Source organism: Erithacus rubecula (assembly GCF_903797595.1).
Source record: "Erithacus rubecula genome assembly, chromosome: 1".
Classification (NCBI taxonomy): Eukaryota; Metazoa; Chordata; class Aves; order Passeriformes; family Muscicapidae; genus Erithacus; species Erithacus rubecula.
In genome coordinates this window covers 75,898,791-75,918,577 of record NC_136658.1, presented here as the reverse complement: position 1 = coordinate 75,918,577, position 19,787 = coordinate 75,898,791, and the positions used below count along the sequence as shown (strand labels likewise).

Genomic DNA, 19,787 nt, shown 5'->3' with positions numbered 1-19,787 from the left:
AATGGAGGAGACTGCCCAGAGAAGTTGCAGATTCCCCATGCAGCAGAAGTCCTTTATCCTTATGCCTAAAGAGCAGAGTGGGAAAGCGTCTGACTCCCCAAAGGCATCATCCCTCCAGAATGATTCCTATAAATCCTTCTGCTGGGACTGCAGTTCAAAAAGTCAGCTTTTATCCTTAAAGGAGCTACAGTAACCATGTACCCACCACCTCACCAAACACAAGTAAGGCTGTACAACTGGCTGGGTGAAACGTGTCAGATTTCCCTTAATTCCCTAAAGCCAGTCTGCAGCACAAATAAGCAGTGAATCATAAAATAACATCTTTCTTCTGGCAACCTGAAATATTTCTGCCCTCAGGCCTTGGCTCTTTGCTTTGTTTTCTTTTCTTTCTCCCCTTCTGCTCCTGAGATGGTTGCATATAAAGCTTTATGGTGCAGAGTTAAAAGAAGGAAAAAAGGTAAATACATCACAAAGTACTTCAAGGATGAACGTGATGTGTCTCTTTCTGCAGGCAATGAAGGAGCAAAAACTGGAAGAAGGAAGAAATGAGTAAGGGTTGCTGCCATCTCCTCCTTGCCATTTGTATCTTCTAGAACTGTCTGAGTCTGAGCTGGCAACATTTTGACAAACTCTTCTCCTTGCCAAAGTGTATCAAGGCTGTCTTTCTTATTCAGGCACCCAACACACACTTCATTTTGGTACCACCTTTCCACAGCATGCACAGGCAATGGTCTGCTTCTGCAGACGTCTGAGTAAAACCCTGCGTGTCATCCCTATGAAAGATGAATCTGATTTCTTTGTGGAGACATGTATCTCCAACCATTGACTACAAAAATAATAATGGCACTTCTCAACACAGGGAGTGCCAGAGGGTAGCTGAAAGGCAGGTATGCATTAGGTATCTACCCCAGGCATGCTGAATTCCTTCCCTCAGTGCAACTCAGGTTTCTAGCTCCCTCCCTAGCCTTTCACCAAGTCCTTCTCTGCTCAGCTTTCTCCGCTTCTGTTGGTTTGTTGGCTGATTCTGCTTTTGACCTTTTAAAAGCAGAGACCATTGACCTGGCTCATGGCCAGGGATTTAGCTGATGGAAATCTACCTGTCCTCTGATTTATAAAACACACCAGCAGAAACCACCTGAAAATGTGACCTCACAAGCTCAACTCATTTGGCTTCCTGAGCATTCCTTTGCTTTAGCTTTCTGATTTGTGAATAATTTTAAGTTCTGATTGTACAAGCGAAGTCAGTGTACTCCAACATGGCATTACTCCACTTTGCTCATGCTGCCTTGTTAGAGGGAGACTTAAGGCCTCAGCAGAAAAGGGAAGGGTGTATTTAATCACCAACAGGGAGCAGATTTGCAGCAAAAGTTAGACAGCTGTAGCAACCAGACTGTGAGTGAGACATGCAAACAAAGTGTCTGATGAGCTGGAACTGCATCTGTACAGGACGTTACGTGGGACTATGCTGGAAGCACTGAGCACCCTGATACCCTCATGTGTAAGTGAAAATAGGACTCCTTTTCATGTAAACTGCAGAAACTTGCCACTGCTGTGGTGTACCTTTACCCCTGTGAAAGCTTTTAGGGTAAGGAAGGATGGCTTGAACCTGGCATGATTGATTCCAGATGCTTTACAGTGAGAAACAAATGAGTAATATGATAATAAGAAGTATTTACATGGTACTTAGTAGCCTAAATTTGTGCAGGCCTTGAGGACAAAATAGAAAACCAGGGCATGAATGAGCCTTTCAGAAAAAGTAAAATCAATAAAAGAAATATTGGGAAAATGGTAATGCTCTGATTCGTCCTCTTGATCTTCCGCTTCTACCTGGCCTGCTCAAGGACTGCTATTATAGTCTGCACATCAGTTATCCTCCAAATTAAGAACTGCAGAGACTGAAACACTGGGTAAAGAATATCAAATATGTAGCATGCATAATCATATTGTCTATTGCTGAACTAGAGTGAAGCTGAAATGAAAATAAATTGCTGCCTCTGAACAATGTTTGTTTATGCCTGCTTTCCATCTTCATTATCTTTCTATAGATTATACAAAAATAAAGGCAGTAGGAGAAATTCTGTTCTCACTGCTGTCAGACAAACATCTAGTTGCCATAGACAGAGCCAAGGTTGCATCAAGATGTGTTGGCACATACTTGGGGAAATGCCTGTAAAAGGCAAAAAGGGAGCTCATGTGTTATGGTGCTGACAAGAAAGTGCTGAATCTTCTGGAGAGATAATAAACCAAGAAGTTCTGTTTAAGCTAGTTCAGCTATCGGATGAATGCAGCTGCTTCCAAAATTTTCTTTTCAAATGGGTGGTGACAAAACTTGTGGAAAACTGGGAAAATCACTCCAAATTATGCTGAAAGTCTGAGTTAACCAGCAAGACAATAGCTTGGGAACTGGAGAACCATGAAAGATTAAAACCTTTCTCTTCATACCAAGGGATGCATCTTGTATTTGTGCTCAGCTCAGGGTGCTTAATATTTTACATGGCAGTCAGGTCTTTTCTAGACATAGAACAATTTTCCACTCTGCTTTACAGTTCAGAAGATTTACATAAAACAAACTATGATTTGGCACTTATTTGGCCTCTGACTGTGTCCTCTGGGTGTGACTCTCTGGATCAACTTTCCAAAATTTTCTTCATGATGATGGGAGGAAGACAGATCCTTTCTTCCAGGAAGACTATTGTTATGTCTGTCATGACTTGCCAGAAAAAAACTTCAAAATAGTGGCATGGATGAGCTCAATATTCATTCACTAACTCTTTAAAACCCCCACTTTTGCATGTGGTAGTTTTTTTCTTAAATCACCACCTGAGTTGTGGATCCTGAAGTGAGAATTGTACTCAATACAAATGTGCTAAAAATCAGAGGGAGGCAGGATGGGTAAAAAGAACTGATCTTGAATTAATTCCTACCATTTAACCACATCTCATTTCTCTCTCACTAAACTTAACTTTTATCCTTTCTCATCTCCTTGCACAGCTTTCTTCCTCAGCATCTTCACCCTTTCAGCTTAAATAACTTCCAGCTCAGAAAAATACGCACTTTGTGAGCTTATTCTCATATGATGATAGGGCCAAAGGTGTTGCTCCATGTTTTGGAGTAATAACCGTGTTAGAACAAAGTTTAACAAGCAAGATGGGTGACAAGATGGCTCTGCTGCAGCTCATGCTAATTATGACCAGCTGCTGTAATCCTGGCTGGGGTATGTCTGGGTCAGGAGCAGTCATTTATCTGGTCTTACCAGTTAATGACAATAAATGCCACGTGAATTTATTTAATTATTCACAGTCGTGTTCCAGGAAGATTGAGATTTGAGGTGGGAAGAAGCCTGTAGAGTGGGATGGCTCTTTGGGGAGGGATTAGAGGGAAGGGACAAGACTTCAATGACTGAGCAAGACAGTAGAGAGAAGAGTGGAGCAGAGGAGGTAGTGTGGTTTCAGAAATAGCTCAATTCGGGTCTGTGAACCGAGTCATAAACTAATAATGGGGTCCAACACCAATACTACACTACTGGAATGTTACCCTCACCTGCCAGTCTTGTTTGCCATGGCCTCCTGCCCTTCGCGAGGATTATTTTTCCACCTGCATCTGCCATCACTCCCACGCCCGCTCCCCCAGCTCCTCTCCAATTTCGGCCTCCCCGCGCAGTTTGTCCCGGGACAGTGTCCCTGCGGGCACCGCACGGGCCGCGGGCGCGCAGCAGCGGCGGGGCGGGCGGGCGGCAGGGGGCGCTGCGGCCCCGCGCATCCCGCGCATCCCGCGCATCCCGCGCATCCCGAGCATCCTGAGCATCCCGAGCATCCCGCACACCCAGAGCATCCCGCGCATCCCGCGCATCCTGAGCATCCCGCGCATCCCGAGCATCCGGCGAATCCCGCACACCCAGAGCATCCCGAGCATCCCGCGCATCCCGCACACCTAGAGCATCCCGCGCATCCCGCGCATCCCGCGCATCCCGCACACCCAGAACATCCCGAGCATCCCGAGCATCCCGAGCATCCTGCGCATCCCGCGCACCCAGAGCATCCCGCGCATCCCGCGCATCCCGAGCATCCCGCACACCCAGAGCATCCCACGCATCCCGAGCATCCCGCGCATCCAGAGCATCCTGCGCGTCCAGAGCATCCCGCGCATCTCGAGCATTCCGTGCATCCCGCACATCCCGTACATCCCTACTGCGAGATTGCGTCGGGATACAGGCACGGCACCGACCCCTAACTCGCCCAATCCTGGCTCCTGTATGATTGTACAGGAGGTGCCCTGCTTTTTTATATTCTTACAGAACGAAACGTGACACAGAATTTCCTCGTAAATTCTTTCATGCATTAGTTAAATCGCTGCTGACTGATTTTATTTGCTTTTTTTTTTTTTTTTTTTTTTTTTTTTTTCATGTAGTCTACACCAAACAATTTCTGTGGGTGGTTTTTTTTTTTGGGTTTTTTTTTTTTTGTTTTGTTTTAGTTTTTGTTTTAATTGAAAGGCAGAAAGATTAAAAATACTTCAAAAAGTTAGGGAAATGTCTGGATTGTAGGTGTGATGAGGAATGGCTGAGGGAATTTAGGCGGGAGGAAAGAAGGCTCATGGGGGACATTATCACTCTCTACAACTGCCTTAAAGAAAGTGTGGTGAGCTGGGGATTCTCCACTTCTAGGTAACAAATCAGAGGATGAGAGGAAATGGACTCAAATTACGTCAAGGGAAGTTTAGATTGGATATCAGGAAAAATTTTCTTCAAGAAAGGAGTAGTCATGCATTGGAACAGGCTGTCCAGGGAAGTGGTTGAGTCACTATCCTTGGAGTTATTTAAAAGATGTGCAGATGTGGCACTTTGGTACATGATTTAGTGGTGGACTTGGCAGTGCTGGATTAATGCTTGAACTTGATGATCTTACAGGTCCTTTCCAACTTAAGTGATTCTATGATTCTCTGATTTTGGAAAAAAAAAAAAAAAAGTAGAAACAAGTTTGGGTTTTCTTTTCCTAAGAACAACTCATACAGTAAAAACTTCTTTTTTAGAAGAACACCTTCATGTAGGTTGTGCCCCTGTTAATTACAGTGGTCTCAAAAGTATTTCTCAAGAAGAGATATTTAACTAGAACTTGTCACAGTGAGTAAACCATTCCTAGTGATGCCTAGTGATAAGCATTGTGATTTCAGCATTCATTAAGTCAGGAAGAATAAGAACCTGGTTTGACTGCTCAGGCTGGTGCTCACAGGGAGCTCCCCAGAACCATTGCTGCTTTAGTCATGTTTTTTGGGCCATTCCAGCCACTTTTGGTCCACTTTGCAAAGAATATATGGGAGTGCTGCGAACACCCATTTTGGGAAGTGGCTGAAAAGTGGCTGAAAATACAGTGAACCTCAGCTACCATGGCAACCTCTCGGAGGAAGAGCCTGTGCTGTGGCTGGTCTTCTTCTGCTTCTTGTCCACATCTCCCATCCTCTCAAGGGAGCTTCTTCTCAGCTCCCACATTACCTTTCCACCCCACTAAGTATGGTGACAGCGAGAGACATTAGGAGGTGTTTTGTCAGCAGACAGAGGTCCTTTGCCTCTACTCAGCACTGTCAAGGACATACCTGGAGTCCTGTACCAAGGTATGAATGAGTTCCTCAGTGTAAGAGAGACATGGGCATACCGGAGAAAGTGCAGTGGAGTGCCACAAAGATGATAATGGGAACATCTCTCCTATGAGGAAAGGCTGAGAGAACTGGGGCTGCTCAGCACAGGGAAGAGAAGGCTCAGAGGTACAAACACCTGAAGGGAGGGTGCAAAGAGGATGGAGACAGGCTCTCCTTGGTTGTGCCCAGTGACACAGAGGCAATGAGCACAGATGTTTTCACCATGTGGGTGACCAAACATGGACACACATTGCCCAGAGAAGTGGTGATCTCTACCCTCAGAGGTAGAAATGCTACCAGGAAAGACTCCTAAGCAGCTGGTTTAAGGTGGCTCTGCTTGAGCAGTGGGGTTGGACCAAATGACCTCCAGGGATCCCTTCCTCAACCCTGCTGTGATTGTGTGAACAACTGCACAAATTTGTGGGCAAAGAAGCACTGGTGTGATGCCACCACAGAGGCCTCCCACAAATCAGAAAGTGGCATTAGGCTGTTCTTATCCTTGACTGTTCTCTAGAGGGTGTTTGCTCATGGGAATGGTATGTTTGTGCTATTAAGAAGCTGGATAGACAACCCTGAAGAAGGTAAACAGATCCATCTCATCTAATGACATAAGTAAGTTTGCTTTAACTCTTTCCTTTTTTTTTTTTTTTTAACTGCTCTGTGTTTAAGTACTCCAGTCTCATTACCTGACACACTCTAGCACTTCTACTGACATTAGTGGAATTATTAACTTCTTGCAAGCAAAAGTTAATTTAACTTAAATATCTAAAGGTAAAGGTATGAGTCCTCACACATATTCAAGAAGGAGAAAAATATCTGCCTGAAACAGAAATGAAAACAGGAGATGGCAGATAAAGAACTGATACTCCTTGCCATCCCAGTATGGTAAAACTTCCCTTTTAAATAAAACCAGGTTTCTATAACTGAACAGATTATATTGTCCTTACTTTTCTGGAAGATGGAATGAGAAGGGAACACAGAAGGCCTGAGATGTGTATGGAGGAAGAATGGACAGACGGGGGAGAGTGTCAGAGAATAATTTTGCTGCAAGATAAGAAAAGACAAAAATAAATCTAAGGTATAAAAAAAATCATAGTTGCTATTTGGAACTAAATATGGTAAAAAAATCAAAAATTGTTCTTACTTGTCTCATTAGGAGGTTAGGGTTAAAAATAATTGCAATTCCAAAGCAGTTACACAAATGTAAAATCCAACATATTCCTTATAGAACATGTTGTAACAATAAATCACTTTTCAAACTAGCCCTTGTATCTCACACACTAGAAATCTTATCTATGGCCAAAGGAGTAAATTCTGCCTTACTTTTACAACAATAACAGAGCTAAATATACAGGCTAAATATACAGCTATCTTTTCTGTCTGTTTGCCCTGCTCATTTCTTTCAGCTGTTTTAAAGAAAGAGTTTCAGAAAATCTAAATCAACACAATGATCTAAACCAGCTTCTCAGCTGAAATGTGAGTTTCATGAAGTTTCAGGTATTTTGAGAGGTAGGCTTTCAGAAGCCTGTGAACAAGAGGTGCTCCATGCCATATAATTTTGGGGGTCATTATAGGAGGGGCTCCTGAAGTGGATACTGCAGCAGGACAGGATGTCCACAGCTCTGCTCTGCTGAGAAATCTTCCTCTGCTGAGCTGCCACAGCAGCAGCACCCACCCAGCTCTGGGCAGAGATGTGGGGCAGCCCTGGAAGTCAGGCTGCACTCTGGGCATATTCCTGCTTCTCAGTAGTTTGGAATATATGTAACCAGAGGAATTTTCTGGAGAAAAAAAGGGGAAAAGCAAATAGCTCCAAACCTCAAAAGAAACAAAACACCCTTAGTTTTAAGTTGCATTTACTTCCATTGGAAAATAACCATTTTCCTGCACAGTGCTTTCACCATCAGGAACCTTCAGAAGTGATACCTTATCTTCTGTCCATGAGATATATGGTGATGAATGACCATGAACATGTGGTCTGGTGGGCCCTCAGTTTCCCTGAGTGAGCAGACCATGGACTGGCCCTATCCAACATTCACATTCAGCTTGCACCCAAGTTTTAGCATGTTTTGGGAAAGAGACAAGATGAAACTTGATTCCCCCTGGGGTGCTCATTGATTTCACCTTACTGCCAGCAGCAGGGCTCAGTGCCTGAACTTGCTCTGGAATGTTTGTCAGCTGTTTTGTTGGAGAGAAATCAGTGTATTGCTGGGAGTTGAACAGATCCTGCAGGTGTCTGGGTCACACACTTTTCTGGGTTCTCCTCCAAAAGAAGTGTGTTGGCCCATCTCATATTTTCCAGGATCTCTGCCATAGGAATGTAATGGAAACTTGTATGTTCTGTGAGGGAATTTTCAACAGTATTGCCCTAAAATTTTTGTGCAGTTGGAAGCACCATAAGCTAACCTGGATCTTGTTGGGATCTGAGTTTGCAGCCCTTGCTCATACACAATTTCCTCTCATATGCCAGCCACAGGGAGATCCTAGGCCGCTTCTCACATCTTCATTTCTCTCAAGTGCCATGAAACTGGGTTTCATGAACATCTCTCAGTAAGAAAGGGGTGCAATTTAAAAAAAGAGAGCAGGAGTGGTTGTCAGTGGAAAACTTCCTCTGATGAGAAAGGTCACTGAAAGTTTCTTTTCACAAAATTCTCCAATTTGTAAAACACGAAATTACTACTGCCTCTGCTCCCAGGCCCCATCCATGCTCCTACCTCATCCACTAATACAAGGCTAATTTTATGCTAGATAACATTCCCTTTAGCCAGAAACTCTTGTTTGGGATGACCAGAAGATTGTAAGAAGAGAAACTGGAATAGGGCTTCTAATGTATATAGCTGTATTTACATATATATTGTATTGTATATATTGTTTTCTGAAGTTCTTGGGATTAAATTTCTTGCTGCTGGGGAGCATTTATTTCCAGCAAATAACACAGGCAAGATGCTTTTTCTTACTTGAAACCTTTGTAGTTCTGAGCCTGTAATTTTAAGACTGACCTGCTGCCTTAAATCTAAAGATATTGTGGAGATTTTCCTCCAGGTGTTATTACACTTGAGCTTTCCTTTGCTGGTTAAGTGTTGCCATTTATGACACTGGTTCATCATACCAATAGCATCTGTTGACTGTACAATTTATTACTCAGTCTTATCTCTAGACAACTGATTCTTAAAGGGAACACAGACATCTTTAAGAAAGTATAGAATTCATTAAAAGCTTAACATTATTTACATTAAAAAATTGTATTTAAGAGTGATCTGTTACAGACACATATGGAATGAGCAGTTCTCAGGATTTTTGCTGTCAGCTCTGTGTCTGGTGCTTCAGATCCTAGCTGTTTTGTATGTCCAAAAAGAAGCACTGCCTCCCTGTACACCTTGCCTTGACTGAATAATATCCTAACAGAAAGAACACCAGTCCTCCTAGAGGATAATCACATCTTGGGCTTCTCACACCTTTTGCTCTCTCTGAAGAACTGTCTCTTAGCCATGCTGACAGGGATCTTTGGGCACCATCACATCAGAGATACTAATAATTTGTATTCATTTTGTACTGCAGCCTGCAAAAGTAGCAAGGCTCAGTCAAAAAGAAAACATAGAAATCTCTCTTTGACAGGGTTTGTATCAGCAGTCATGCAAAGCATGAGATCATAAAATATTCATTTTCATTTTTACTCCACCTTCTATTCAAATAGCTCACGTAGACTTTCAGCCATGAATGAATAATATCTAACAATTGCTCTTTGAAGTATATATTATTATCTCTGTATATGGAGCTGAAAATGGACCACAGGTTGTTAAAAAACTTTCACAGGTATGCACCAGAGAGGAGGATCAATCAGGAGAAAAACATGCACTCAGTCCTGGATTTTGAATCAGCAAGATCATTTTTGATAGGAACAAGCCATTAATTTTAGAGAAAAACAGTTTCAGGCATTTGAGATGGAAGCAAATGCTATTTCCTTTTTTCTTAACAGTTAATTGCTAGGCTGATTTTCAGTAGAGGAAATCAAGCTTTAAATTCCAAAACTCTTCACTCTAACAGTAAACAAAGGTACTTTCTCTATATTAATATCATGCCTTCTTTTATTTAGATCATTCAACAACTACAACAACAAAACCTGATAAGACAGTGATGCATCATTATATTTCACTCTACTAAGGTATCTGATTAACAGATTATTTATGTGGGAACTTGCAGGTATATTATTTAAAGTGTTCAGGTCAAGCTAGCATTAACAGCAGGAAATACATTTCCACCAGAAGAAAGAGAACAAAAAGAATCAGTAATTTAAATACTTCTCGCCTTGAGCATAAAATGTGTCAGATGCAGTAAGAGCAAAAGCCAGGTTGGGCTGGGAGAGATTAGGGTGATGGGAGGAAGAAGAGCATCTCCAAAAGAGAGAAAAAAGGTGAGACAAAATAAAAGATTCAAGAGAAAAAGAAATCAAAGGAGAAAGAAAGATGTGAAGGAATGCAGAGAGAGTGGGAAATGGAGACGAAAGGGGGCGAGGAGTGTGATGAGAAAACCTCACCTGTGAGCTGAACTCCAGTGGAACAGCCATGGGGCCAGCTCGCTGTCATGGCTGGTGGTGCCCTGCAGTCCCCTGGTCCCACAAGTGAAACTGAGCCTGCAGGTGGTTGTCTTAAGGGTGCATGTCACTGCCCACAGTGAAACCACTTCTTCAAAAGAGAGGCAGGAGACCTGAGCCGCAAGGAAACGGCTGTGGGACGTGGAGAAGAGGGGCCTCTCTGGGGGTCAGGGAGCATCTTCCATCAGAGGATGCCTCCACCAAGCTAAGCAGCTGCCTCCACTTCAGCTGCTCAGTCTCGAGTCCTTTGCTTACACAAATACGTTTTCTCATGTAAATTTGGTGCAGAAGACTTTTTGCTGTCTCACTTCGACTTATTTTTGAAGCTGTTACAATTTCTGCTTTTATGTGCTGGCAGAAAGCATAATTTCTACAAGTCCTGATGAGGGGAAGAGCAGGTGTTTTGCCAAGCTAAAGAGCTCAAAAAAAATCCAAATGAAGTTTGTGTGTCACCATGGGAATACCCAGCCACATCTGTTGTGGTGGGCCAAGGGAGGTTTTCTGAGCTTGGTGAGCACTCGCTCTGCTGGTGACAGAGGACCTGCTGTGGTCACCTCTGAGATCCTGGGGGCTGCCACCTGGACAGGGAGTGGGCTTGGTGGTATGTGGCTGTGCTTATAGCAGGGAGAACAGGGAACTAGCACTGCTTGCAGGAAGGTTCAAAGCGAGCTACAGCTGCTCTGAAGTTGTTGCACAGATTACTTGTCTGGAGGATAAAAACAAAGGCTCAGATGCGAGCCTGTAGAGGCAGAGCCCCTGTGCCCCCAGCCTGCCGCTGCTTGCCACCTTCCTTAGAGCACAGTGCTTCAGGAGCTGCCTCCTCATCAGCTCCAGGCTGCTGGTGTGTAAGAGGTGGAAGTGGCCCATGTGTAGCTCTACTTGCCAGCAAGCCCGACTGATGTGAACCAGAACAGGACATTGCAGAGGGGCAGACAGATCTCCCTACCTTGCACAGCTACGCATCACAGCCACCGGGCAGAAAGAGGATCCAGTTCCAAGGACTAAGCTGGAGCATCTCCCCTATGATCCCCCAGGATAGACCAGGGGATTTGTATTATTTGCTTGGCTGTTGCATTTTATATATAAAGTTTTATTTTATTATTCATTCAGTTATTTTTACTTGCAAAAGTCTAGTTCATTCTGCAATTCATTCTGCAATTGTTCAGAACCTGGATAAAAAGAATCCCAAAGCAAATAAACTCAATGTTGGTACAGTATTCTTAGAAACATCTCAGAGATATCTAGATTATTTTATTACCCGGTATCAATAATAAAATACCTTCTGCATTAGGAAAGTCAAAATAAAAATACAAATAAATCAAAACTAGATAGACATACCATAGCTAAAAGAAGATACAGAAAACATCCTGAAGGTAACTGCAGGGACAATGGGGCACAGAGGCCAGCATTGTTCATGGATATGACTGCATGATCTCTCACAAGACTGCTTTAGACACACTGACTGACTCAATAGCATTGTACTGTGGTGCTGAACACAAGTTTATGTGTTTTGCAGTGCAAAGGAAGGAGCTGAAATTATATGAAAATTAGGGAGGTACATATTTGCAAGGATGCAAAAATGAGAAAATGAAGCATAGGATTCCATGGGCATTAAAGAAATCAATGCAAACAGGAAAATACCATGCTGGCAACAAGCTTTCTTGGCTGACAGGTTGCCCCTCTTTTTTTCAACAGCCTGCACTAGTACACAGTCCCTTGAAGATCACCTAGTCCAGTGCTATACTCAAATTATGATCAGCTAGCACAGGCTGCCCCAGAGCACATCCAGTACAGTTTTAAATACCATCAGGGATGGAGAGTCCACAGCTTTTCCCAACAATGTATTCAGCACTTAAACCACTTCACAGTATAAAGATATTTTCTGATATTCAGAGTGAACTCCCCCTGTTTCAGTTTGTGCACATTGCATCTGGTCCTGCCACTGGATGCCACAGATATGAGTTTGGCTCCCCCATAAGAAATTTATACACGTTGGTAAGGTTCTCCCCAAGCCTTCTCTTTTACAAGCTAAACATACCCAGCCATTTCACCCCCAGTGCCTTAGAAGATACCCCAATGCTTTATCATCTTTAAAAGAAAAGGAAGACCTAAGGAACTACAGACCAGTGTAGTCAGTGTAGTCAATCTTGGTGTCTGTTGAGATTATGGACCAGATCCCCCTAGAAACTATGAGAAGGCACATAGAAAATAAGGAGGTGACTGGTGGCAGCCAATATGACTTCACTAAGGGCAAATGGCACCTGGAAATCTGGTGGCCTTCTGTAATGGAGTTACAGCTTTGGTGTGTGAGGGAACAGCGACTGACATAATTTACCTGGATTCATGCAAGGAATTGTCTACTGCCCTGCACAAAACTTTGTGCCTAAACTAGAGAGATATGAACCTGACAGAGGCACGAATCAGTGAACAAGGAATTGGCTGGATGATCACACTCAAAGAATTGCCGTCAGTGGCTTGACGTCTAAGTGGAGAGCAAAGCGGCATTCCTGAGGGATTGGTTTTGGGACCAAATCAGTTCAATACCTTTACTGATTTTATGTTTTGTACTTTTCTGTACCCCTTTCAACCCTACATATACATCCAAGTTTTGACTCAGAAACCAGGGGTAGACGGTCTGTACTTCTGAAAATAAGAGACGTCTATCTCAGCCACTGAGTGCTCACTGTCAGTAGGGTGCCCTGACAAAGACCTGACTAAACACACTTACCAGGCAAGTGGATACTTGTCCTTTGATTTAAAATTGGCAAGTGACTCAAGTGCTTTGTTTTCTCTTCCACCTGATGCATTCAGCACTGCTAGCTGCTAGGATTCCATTGAAGATATTTTGCTTTTTTGTGGTTCAGACAAGGAGAAATTACTGTTTAATAATGAAAATCTGTTACTGGTGATTCAGCTGATCTGGTATCAGAAGTCTTCATGTATATGTCAGGTTTTCAGTATAAAAGTTTCTGTGAAAGATGCCATCAGCTAGGACAGTTCACATCTACTGGACTAAGGTAAAATATATTTATAAATTCTGCCATATTAATTTATTCCTAAAGATGCTGGATTGGGGTTGGAAAGGGTTCAAGGAATATATCGTATACATGTATATGACTATAAAGCATTCTTTGAGTGAGCAGGGCTTTTCTCCACCATGAGAAAGTGGTTTCTGTTATCAGGTATTTTATCCAGCTTATGTCACATCCTAGTTGGTCTTCACTGTGATGGTTAGATAAAGCCTATGCCAGAGGGAGCAGCCACATGGTAAGAAATTTTCTAGCTAAACCATATGATCAGATTACCAGCACAGTGAAACTAGACTTACATTTTAGTGCTCATTCTAATACTAATTCTAGCTTAGGGCTAGACCTTCCCCCCATACATTATTAATGGAAGTGTTAGCATACATTATTCATGTAGGTGTTAGGAAGAACACTTCAGGGTCAACTCCTGATTTGCGACTTGATTTGAATTCAAAACTTCACTAAGTTAAAATGAATTTTGTTTTCGCACATGAATGGGAGTCTGGTTGGGAGCAACACCTGGTTTCTTCCAGATACTGCTGGCAAAGACAACTGCCCAGTTAGGGATCCATGAGAATTGCCACAGAAGGTCAGTGCATGCAGTCCAATATCCTGATTACCATATTAGTGATTCTCAAATATTTCAAAGGCAGATGAAAAACTCCCTAATTTTGTGGAATAATCTCCTCAAGAGTGGCAATCTCCCTCTGACTTCTGACAACAGTTGGTGTATATCAACTGAAGTATCAGGCTTTGTTTGAAAAAAATACAAATTGTTAGCAATTATGAAAAATGCATAAATGCTAAATTCTTGTCTAATATTATAATGATAGACTTTAAAGGTAAAATCCAGATTACGTGAAAAATTTTTTTAGGAGTATTTCCTTTGATCTGTTTCAATAATACTAAGGCCAGTTTTGTAAGTAAAGATAGCATCCTCCAATAGACCCAACTGGTACTGCTGGAAAAATCTCAGTGTTCACACATTACTTTTTTCAACTACTTGGTTGGTTAAACAAGATTCCTACCTACAAAACTAGTTTTGCCTACACCTTAAAAAAAAGTCAGCTGCAGTAACTCTTTCCCTTAAGAAAGCGTTGTTATTAATTTGCATTATCTGATGCCAGCCTGCACTTAAGGATCTGTTTCCACATGATTTAATAAACATGTTAATTCTGGGTTGACACAAAGAGAAGCTGTCACTCTCAATAGCAAACATGGCTTTCTCAAGAGTGGTTCAAATGTAAGGGGGGGTGGGGGGGAAGTTGCTTGGCACTTCCAAGCTGATTTGGCTGGAAAAAAAGCTCTTGGCAGATATTTCCTTTCCAAGGATTCCCTTCCCGTCCCCCCGCTCTCCCCCCTTAATTTTTCATCTCGTAACGTTTGGTTCTGCATTTCTGGCACAGCTCATACAAACTCTGTCACTGTGTGACGGCTGTGTGCGTGCATACAGCGCTATTTCCCCCTTTCTGGGTCGAAAAGCGTACCACAGCTACCACTTAACTACAAAGTGGGACAAGACCCAGGGGTATATATCTGGTTCTCCTTCCTCTCGCTTCCTGAATTTCATGCAAAGTACAGTAACACTCTCCACAAAGGTGCCAGCTGCAATGATCAGGGGACCTAGCTTTGTGAAAAAAATAACGTCATCAATCACTCCTTTGCAGGAATGCATAGTACATCTCCACGCACTACACGGAGCAGGGGAGCAAGCTGAAGCAGAGAATGGTCTGCAGCCCTCCCCAGCACTCTGGCTCACCAGCAAGAACAGGCAATAAAAATCAGAATCTGGCGAACACGTGATTAGTGAGAAGATGTCAGGTTCCCATATGGACACTCACTTCCGCAGGTCAGTCTTCAGGCTACGTCCCTATATAAAGTGAACAAAAATGAAGAGACAGGAAAGGTGAAAGCTTGCCAGTCACAAAAAGAGGCTCATACCACCTTGAGCCTCTTGCCATTATTGGTTCTGGTCTGCTGACTAACACAATGTAGAAAAGATGAGAGCCATTTCCAAGTTGGTTTGCTGTTTAGTGGCTCAGGTACAGCACTTAGGCTGCCTTTGGTGGGGGAGAACACCAACATTCTTGGCACCATACTGCACACCTCACTGCTAGCTGGGCACTCAGGCTGGCAGGATCATGCACTACTACCCAGTCCACTACCTCAGCTCTTCCCACATCCAGTGGGAATGTTCTGAACCTGAGCTACAGCATGCAGAGAGAATAAATGTGGGTCGTGCATACACAAGCCCGTTTGTGTCCTTGCTCCTAACCTGACCGTGTACATGTAATATTAGACATATGCAGAGATCAGCAAAAGAGCTGTGGGAAATTCAGCAATGGGAGTGGCTATGCATCTCAATTCTTTGCTTGGAAGAATAAACTTCATGTTCAACCAGTTTACCCAGAAAAGGTATTACCCTGTGTGTATCATCAAATCTCATGTAAGATAATTTGATACCATTAAATCCACAATACTAAAGCACCAGACAAAAGACCCACAGATCTTGGGAAAACTCTGGGTGAAAGCTGAGATTTTTCTTCTCCCTTACTAACATTTTTGTGCCTCCCTTTCAAACCACTTCAAATGTACATACAACTTTTCTACTCAATCTGACCTCCGGGGAGGGAAGGGATGTTTTCCAAGGGACATAATTCCTGGAATATGAGGTGATAAATAGACTATTGACAATACACTTTATGCAGAGGATGATAATGGACTCCTGTCTCCCCCTCACACCTGGCATTACCTCAACACACCTTCTATGACCCATTCCCCCCTATGAACCCGTGCAACCTAAAGTCCCCATCTGCCTGAGTCCTCCACCTTCTGCTGGCATTTTTCCAGGGCACCAATCAGCAGGACAAAGGGAGAGAAAACAATGCACTCCCAGACTCTCTCTTCACTGCAGCAGCTGAGGGAAGTGTCACCTGCAGGCACCCGTGTGTAGCTGCAATGGTGCAGGAAAGCCCTTGTTTTCAGTCCTCAGAGGAATAAAACTAATGCCATGGGGCTGAGTGATACACAACCTAGCAGCACTGTGTGCACCTCACCTAAAGCAGCTGGGACCCATCTGTGCACTAAAGCAAACCCATCTTGGTTATCTCAGAAGGCACAAGTTGGACTGAAATGTCTCCCATGGCTCAGGCATTTATGAGGTCTTTCTCCCTTGTGGAATTTGCTGTGGTTGGTCTGAGCTCTGATACTGAGATTTTAATGGAGAAAGCAACAGGGCCTTTCCACTCTTTGGCCTACTTTTCAAGCTTGGAGGAAGACAGAAGCTGTGAGCTCTTTGCCATACTGTTGAAAGAGAGTAAGTTTTTCCCTGTGTTAAAGAAAATGGTTAGGGGATTCAGACTTGGGGAGAGGATGCATAATTTAGTTCGCAGCTAAAAGCTAATATTTGACGGATGCTCTTCTAAGAAACAGTTAAAAAAATTGCCCAAGTCCCAAATCTAAAGCAGAAACCTACATCTAAGGGGAAAAATTGTTGGGAAATAACAGAGAAATGAAATCCTCACGCTGTCTTTTTGGTACACAGTCTAAAACTGAAGCCTGGACTGTTGTAGTCTTGTCCTTCTCTAGTTTTCTGTCCAAAATTTTTGATCCTGAGATTTCAGCTTAAGGCATGCTTATTTCTCAAGGTCTTTGAACACCCTCTCTGAGGAAGAAAGACTTTGATTTGTTCCAATGAGACAAGCACACTCATTATTTTTAAATGTCTTTTCATACAAACTGTCAAAGCATCTTCTAGGCAGGCCCTGATTTTCTTTTCATTTTTAATAAGAGAGAAGGCTATGATAGACAACAAGTAATCTTAATTCTACAGTAAATGTTTTTCTTACCAAAACAATGTCAAGTGCACTTTAACTTATATTTTCTCAACTACATATACACATATTATTTCGGTGATTGCACCACAAGCAAACAACTTGACTGAGTAAAAGTAGAAAAAAATTAAAATCTTGAGTAGCATTGCAAGAGAGTCGGTCAAAATTCACATAACAAAGTTCTCAAGCTCCGGGGAAAAGACTTGAAGCGTTTTCTTAAGGACTGCGTCTCGTCACCTGGAGAGGGAGAAGCCTCGGGCCGCGTTCCCGTTATGCCAGCAGGCACGGCACGGCTAGCAGGCGGTTTTCCGGCAGGAAAGAGGTTCGAGACATTTGCGGGCAGAAACCGGCTGAGATCCTGGAGGGACAGCGGGTGCTTTGGCCTGGAGCCCGCGGAGCGGGAGAAGGCTCAGCCTGGCAGAGCGCTCGAGAGCGGAGCGGCGCCGGGCAGGGGCCGGGCCGTGTGCCGGGGGTCACCGGCCGCCTGCCGCCCCCCGCCGCGGCCGGTTAACGCCTCTGGCCGCTGCGCCCCGCCGGACACAGCGCCCGGCCGGCCGGTCGCGGCTCCGCGCTCCATCCCGCGCTCCATCCCGCCTTCCCTCCCCCGCCCGCAGCCCCGGCTCCCCCTCCGCCTGCCCGGCCCGGCCGCCGGCGCTACCCAGGATGCTCCGCGCCGGCGCAGGCGCGGCCGCTCAGGAAGAGGAAAATGGCATAAACAACCCCGAGCGCCGGGACCGCTGAGGAGGAGGAGGCGCCGCCGCCCCGGGCCGCGCGGCCCCTTTAAGAGGCGCGGAGTCGCCCCCTCCTCCTCCTCCTGCCCCTTCCGGAGCCGGACCCGGGGTGACGGCGGTCCCCGCGCCCCTTCCCCCTGCCCGCCCCCTTCCCCATGGTGCCGACCCCGGCGGCGGGGCGGTTGCCATGAACAGCAGCGGCCTGCCCTGCTCGTCGCCGTCGCCGGTGGTGGGGCCGCCGCCGGGGGCGGGGGTCGGCGTGGCGGGTCCGGCGGCCGGCGGGGCGGGAGCCGGCGGCGGCGGCGGGGCCGTGAAGCTGAAGTTCTGCCGCTACTACGCCAAGGACAAGACCTGCTTCTACGGCGAGGAGTGCCAGTTCCTGCATGAGGAGCCGGGCGCCGCCCCCGCCGGCCCGGGGCCCGCCGCACCCCCCCTCGGCGGGCTCCCGCTCGGCATCCCCCCAGCCGCCGCCGCCGCCGGGCCGGGCTACTCGGCGCACGGGGCCAGCGCGGGCCCGGCGGCGGCGGTGGTGGGGCCTAAGAAAGCCGAGCTGGGGGCGGGAGGCGGCGGAGGCGGCGGCGGCGGGGGGCTGGATGGCCCGCGGCTGGCGAGTGAGTGCGGCGGGGCGGCCCGGGGGTGGGCTGGGCTGGGCTGGGCTGGGGGCGCTGCCGGGAGGGGGCGGCGGGCGGCGCGTTGTTCCTCATCCCCGACACGCCGCGGTGCTGCCGGAAACAAATAGCAACAGCCGCGGTGCTGGCGGGGACCCCCGGGCCGCCCCGCCCGGCTGCGGCCGTCCCGGAGGAGACCCGGCCCGTAGCCATGGGAAAGAGCGGACAGGTGTTTGTGGAAGGGGCTCCTCCTGTGTGGCTTCAAAGGGGCTCCCGGGCAGCTGTCCATCCGTCCCTCTAGCGCCAGGCTTGGTGCAGGTTCACAGGTACTCCCTGCTCCAAGTCAGGCCGGGAGCGGGGAAGCAGCGCTTGCCGGAGCGGTACCCTCGGCCGGGCTCTCGCGAACAGCGTCTATTGAGCTCTTGGAAGTTTTAAATGCTCCAGCTAAAATACAACGTTAAAATTACCAAAAAAAAAAAAAAAAAAAAAAAGTTAAATTGCGGCTCATCTCATCGTGAGAAAGAATTTCTTTATGTTGACGGTGGCAGAGCATTGGAACAGGCTGCCCAGGGGGATTATGGAGTCTTCCTGTCTGCAGATATTCAAACCCCACCTGGACGGGTTTCTGTGTAACCTGCTGTAGGTGATCGTGCCTTGGCAGGGTGGTTAAACTAGATAGTCCCCAGATCCCTTCCAACCTTAATGTTACTATGATTCTATGATAGATGTCTGCGTTATTTACTACTGTGGACAGAAATTGTTTCAAATTTTTTTCTGAGGTTTTCCAGCCCTTATGCGCAGCCCGTTTTCAAATGGTGAGAGTTCAGGTAGCCTGTATGTCAAGCAGAGCTGCACTGCTGTTGCTGGTCAGTGCATCCTCCTGATGTGCAGGTTGATAGTTAGATGAAACTTGCAGCAAACAGATTTTAATAACAGTTTGTTTTGTTGGTGAAGCACCATTTGGGAGGCTAGGAAAACACTCTTCTTCAGAAAAGCCGTGACTCTTTACTAGAGGAGATTAAGCTTGGCTGCATTATTGATTTTTGATACAAACCTGGCATTTATTTACATTAAATGCTTTAGCTACTAAATTGTCACCACCGTATTTTTCTGAAATTAAGATGCGACCATGCTGAACATCCTGTATGTAGGTTTTCAGTGCTTGATAAATCTTTCAGAGTCCTGCAATTGTTGTTTTGCCAGGTGTGGTGAGGTTGTGCCGATGAATAATAGTTCTGTAGTTGGTAGCTTCTCAGTGTCTTACATTAACACAATGCTGTCATGTCTCCTTTCAGGAGGGGACTTTAATAAACGGCATAAGGCTTTCTATTAAAAGTCTTTCAGATTTTTGTTAAACTTAAGTTATTCAA

At 45.3% G+C, this 19,787-nt stretch overlaps 1 protein-coding gene and 1 long non-coding RNA gene across 7 annotated transcripts in view; one reads left to right on the top strand and one right to left on the bottom strand.

Annotated features, from left to right (window-relative positions):
* Nucleotides 1-13,707: 13,707 nt before the first annotated feature.
* On the bottom strand, nucleotides 13,708-17,654 carry LOC306798521. Its single transcript, XR_013773377.1, has 2 exons — nucleotides 17,094-17,654; nucleotides 13,708-13,996 (listed from the first exon to the last, which is right to left on the bottom strand). It is a non-coding gene; the product is annotated as an uncharacterized lncRNA (long non-coding RNA).
* Nucleotides 17,655-17,746: 92 nt separating this feature from the next.
* PAN3 (poly(A) specific ribonuclease subunit PAN3) overlaps nucleotides 17,747-19,787 on the top strand; it is a 79,015-nt gene continuing 76,974 nt past the window's right edge. For 3 of the 6 annotated variants that reach the window (XR_013773324.1, XM_079298356.1, XM_079298358.1), the window contains exon 1: nucleotides 17,748-18,420. Coding sequence is in view for 5 of the 6 variants with exons in the window: in XM_079298356.1 (XP_079154482.1) it covers nucleotides 17,997-18,420 (424 nt within the window). In the remaining variant the exon portion in view is untranslated. Of the gene's footprint in view, nucleotides 18,421-19,787 lie in introns of all 6 variants that reach the window. The other 3 variants (XM_079298357.1, XM_079298355.1, XM_079298359.1) reach the window with 2 other exon arrangements.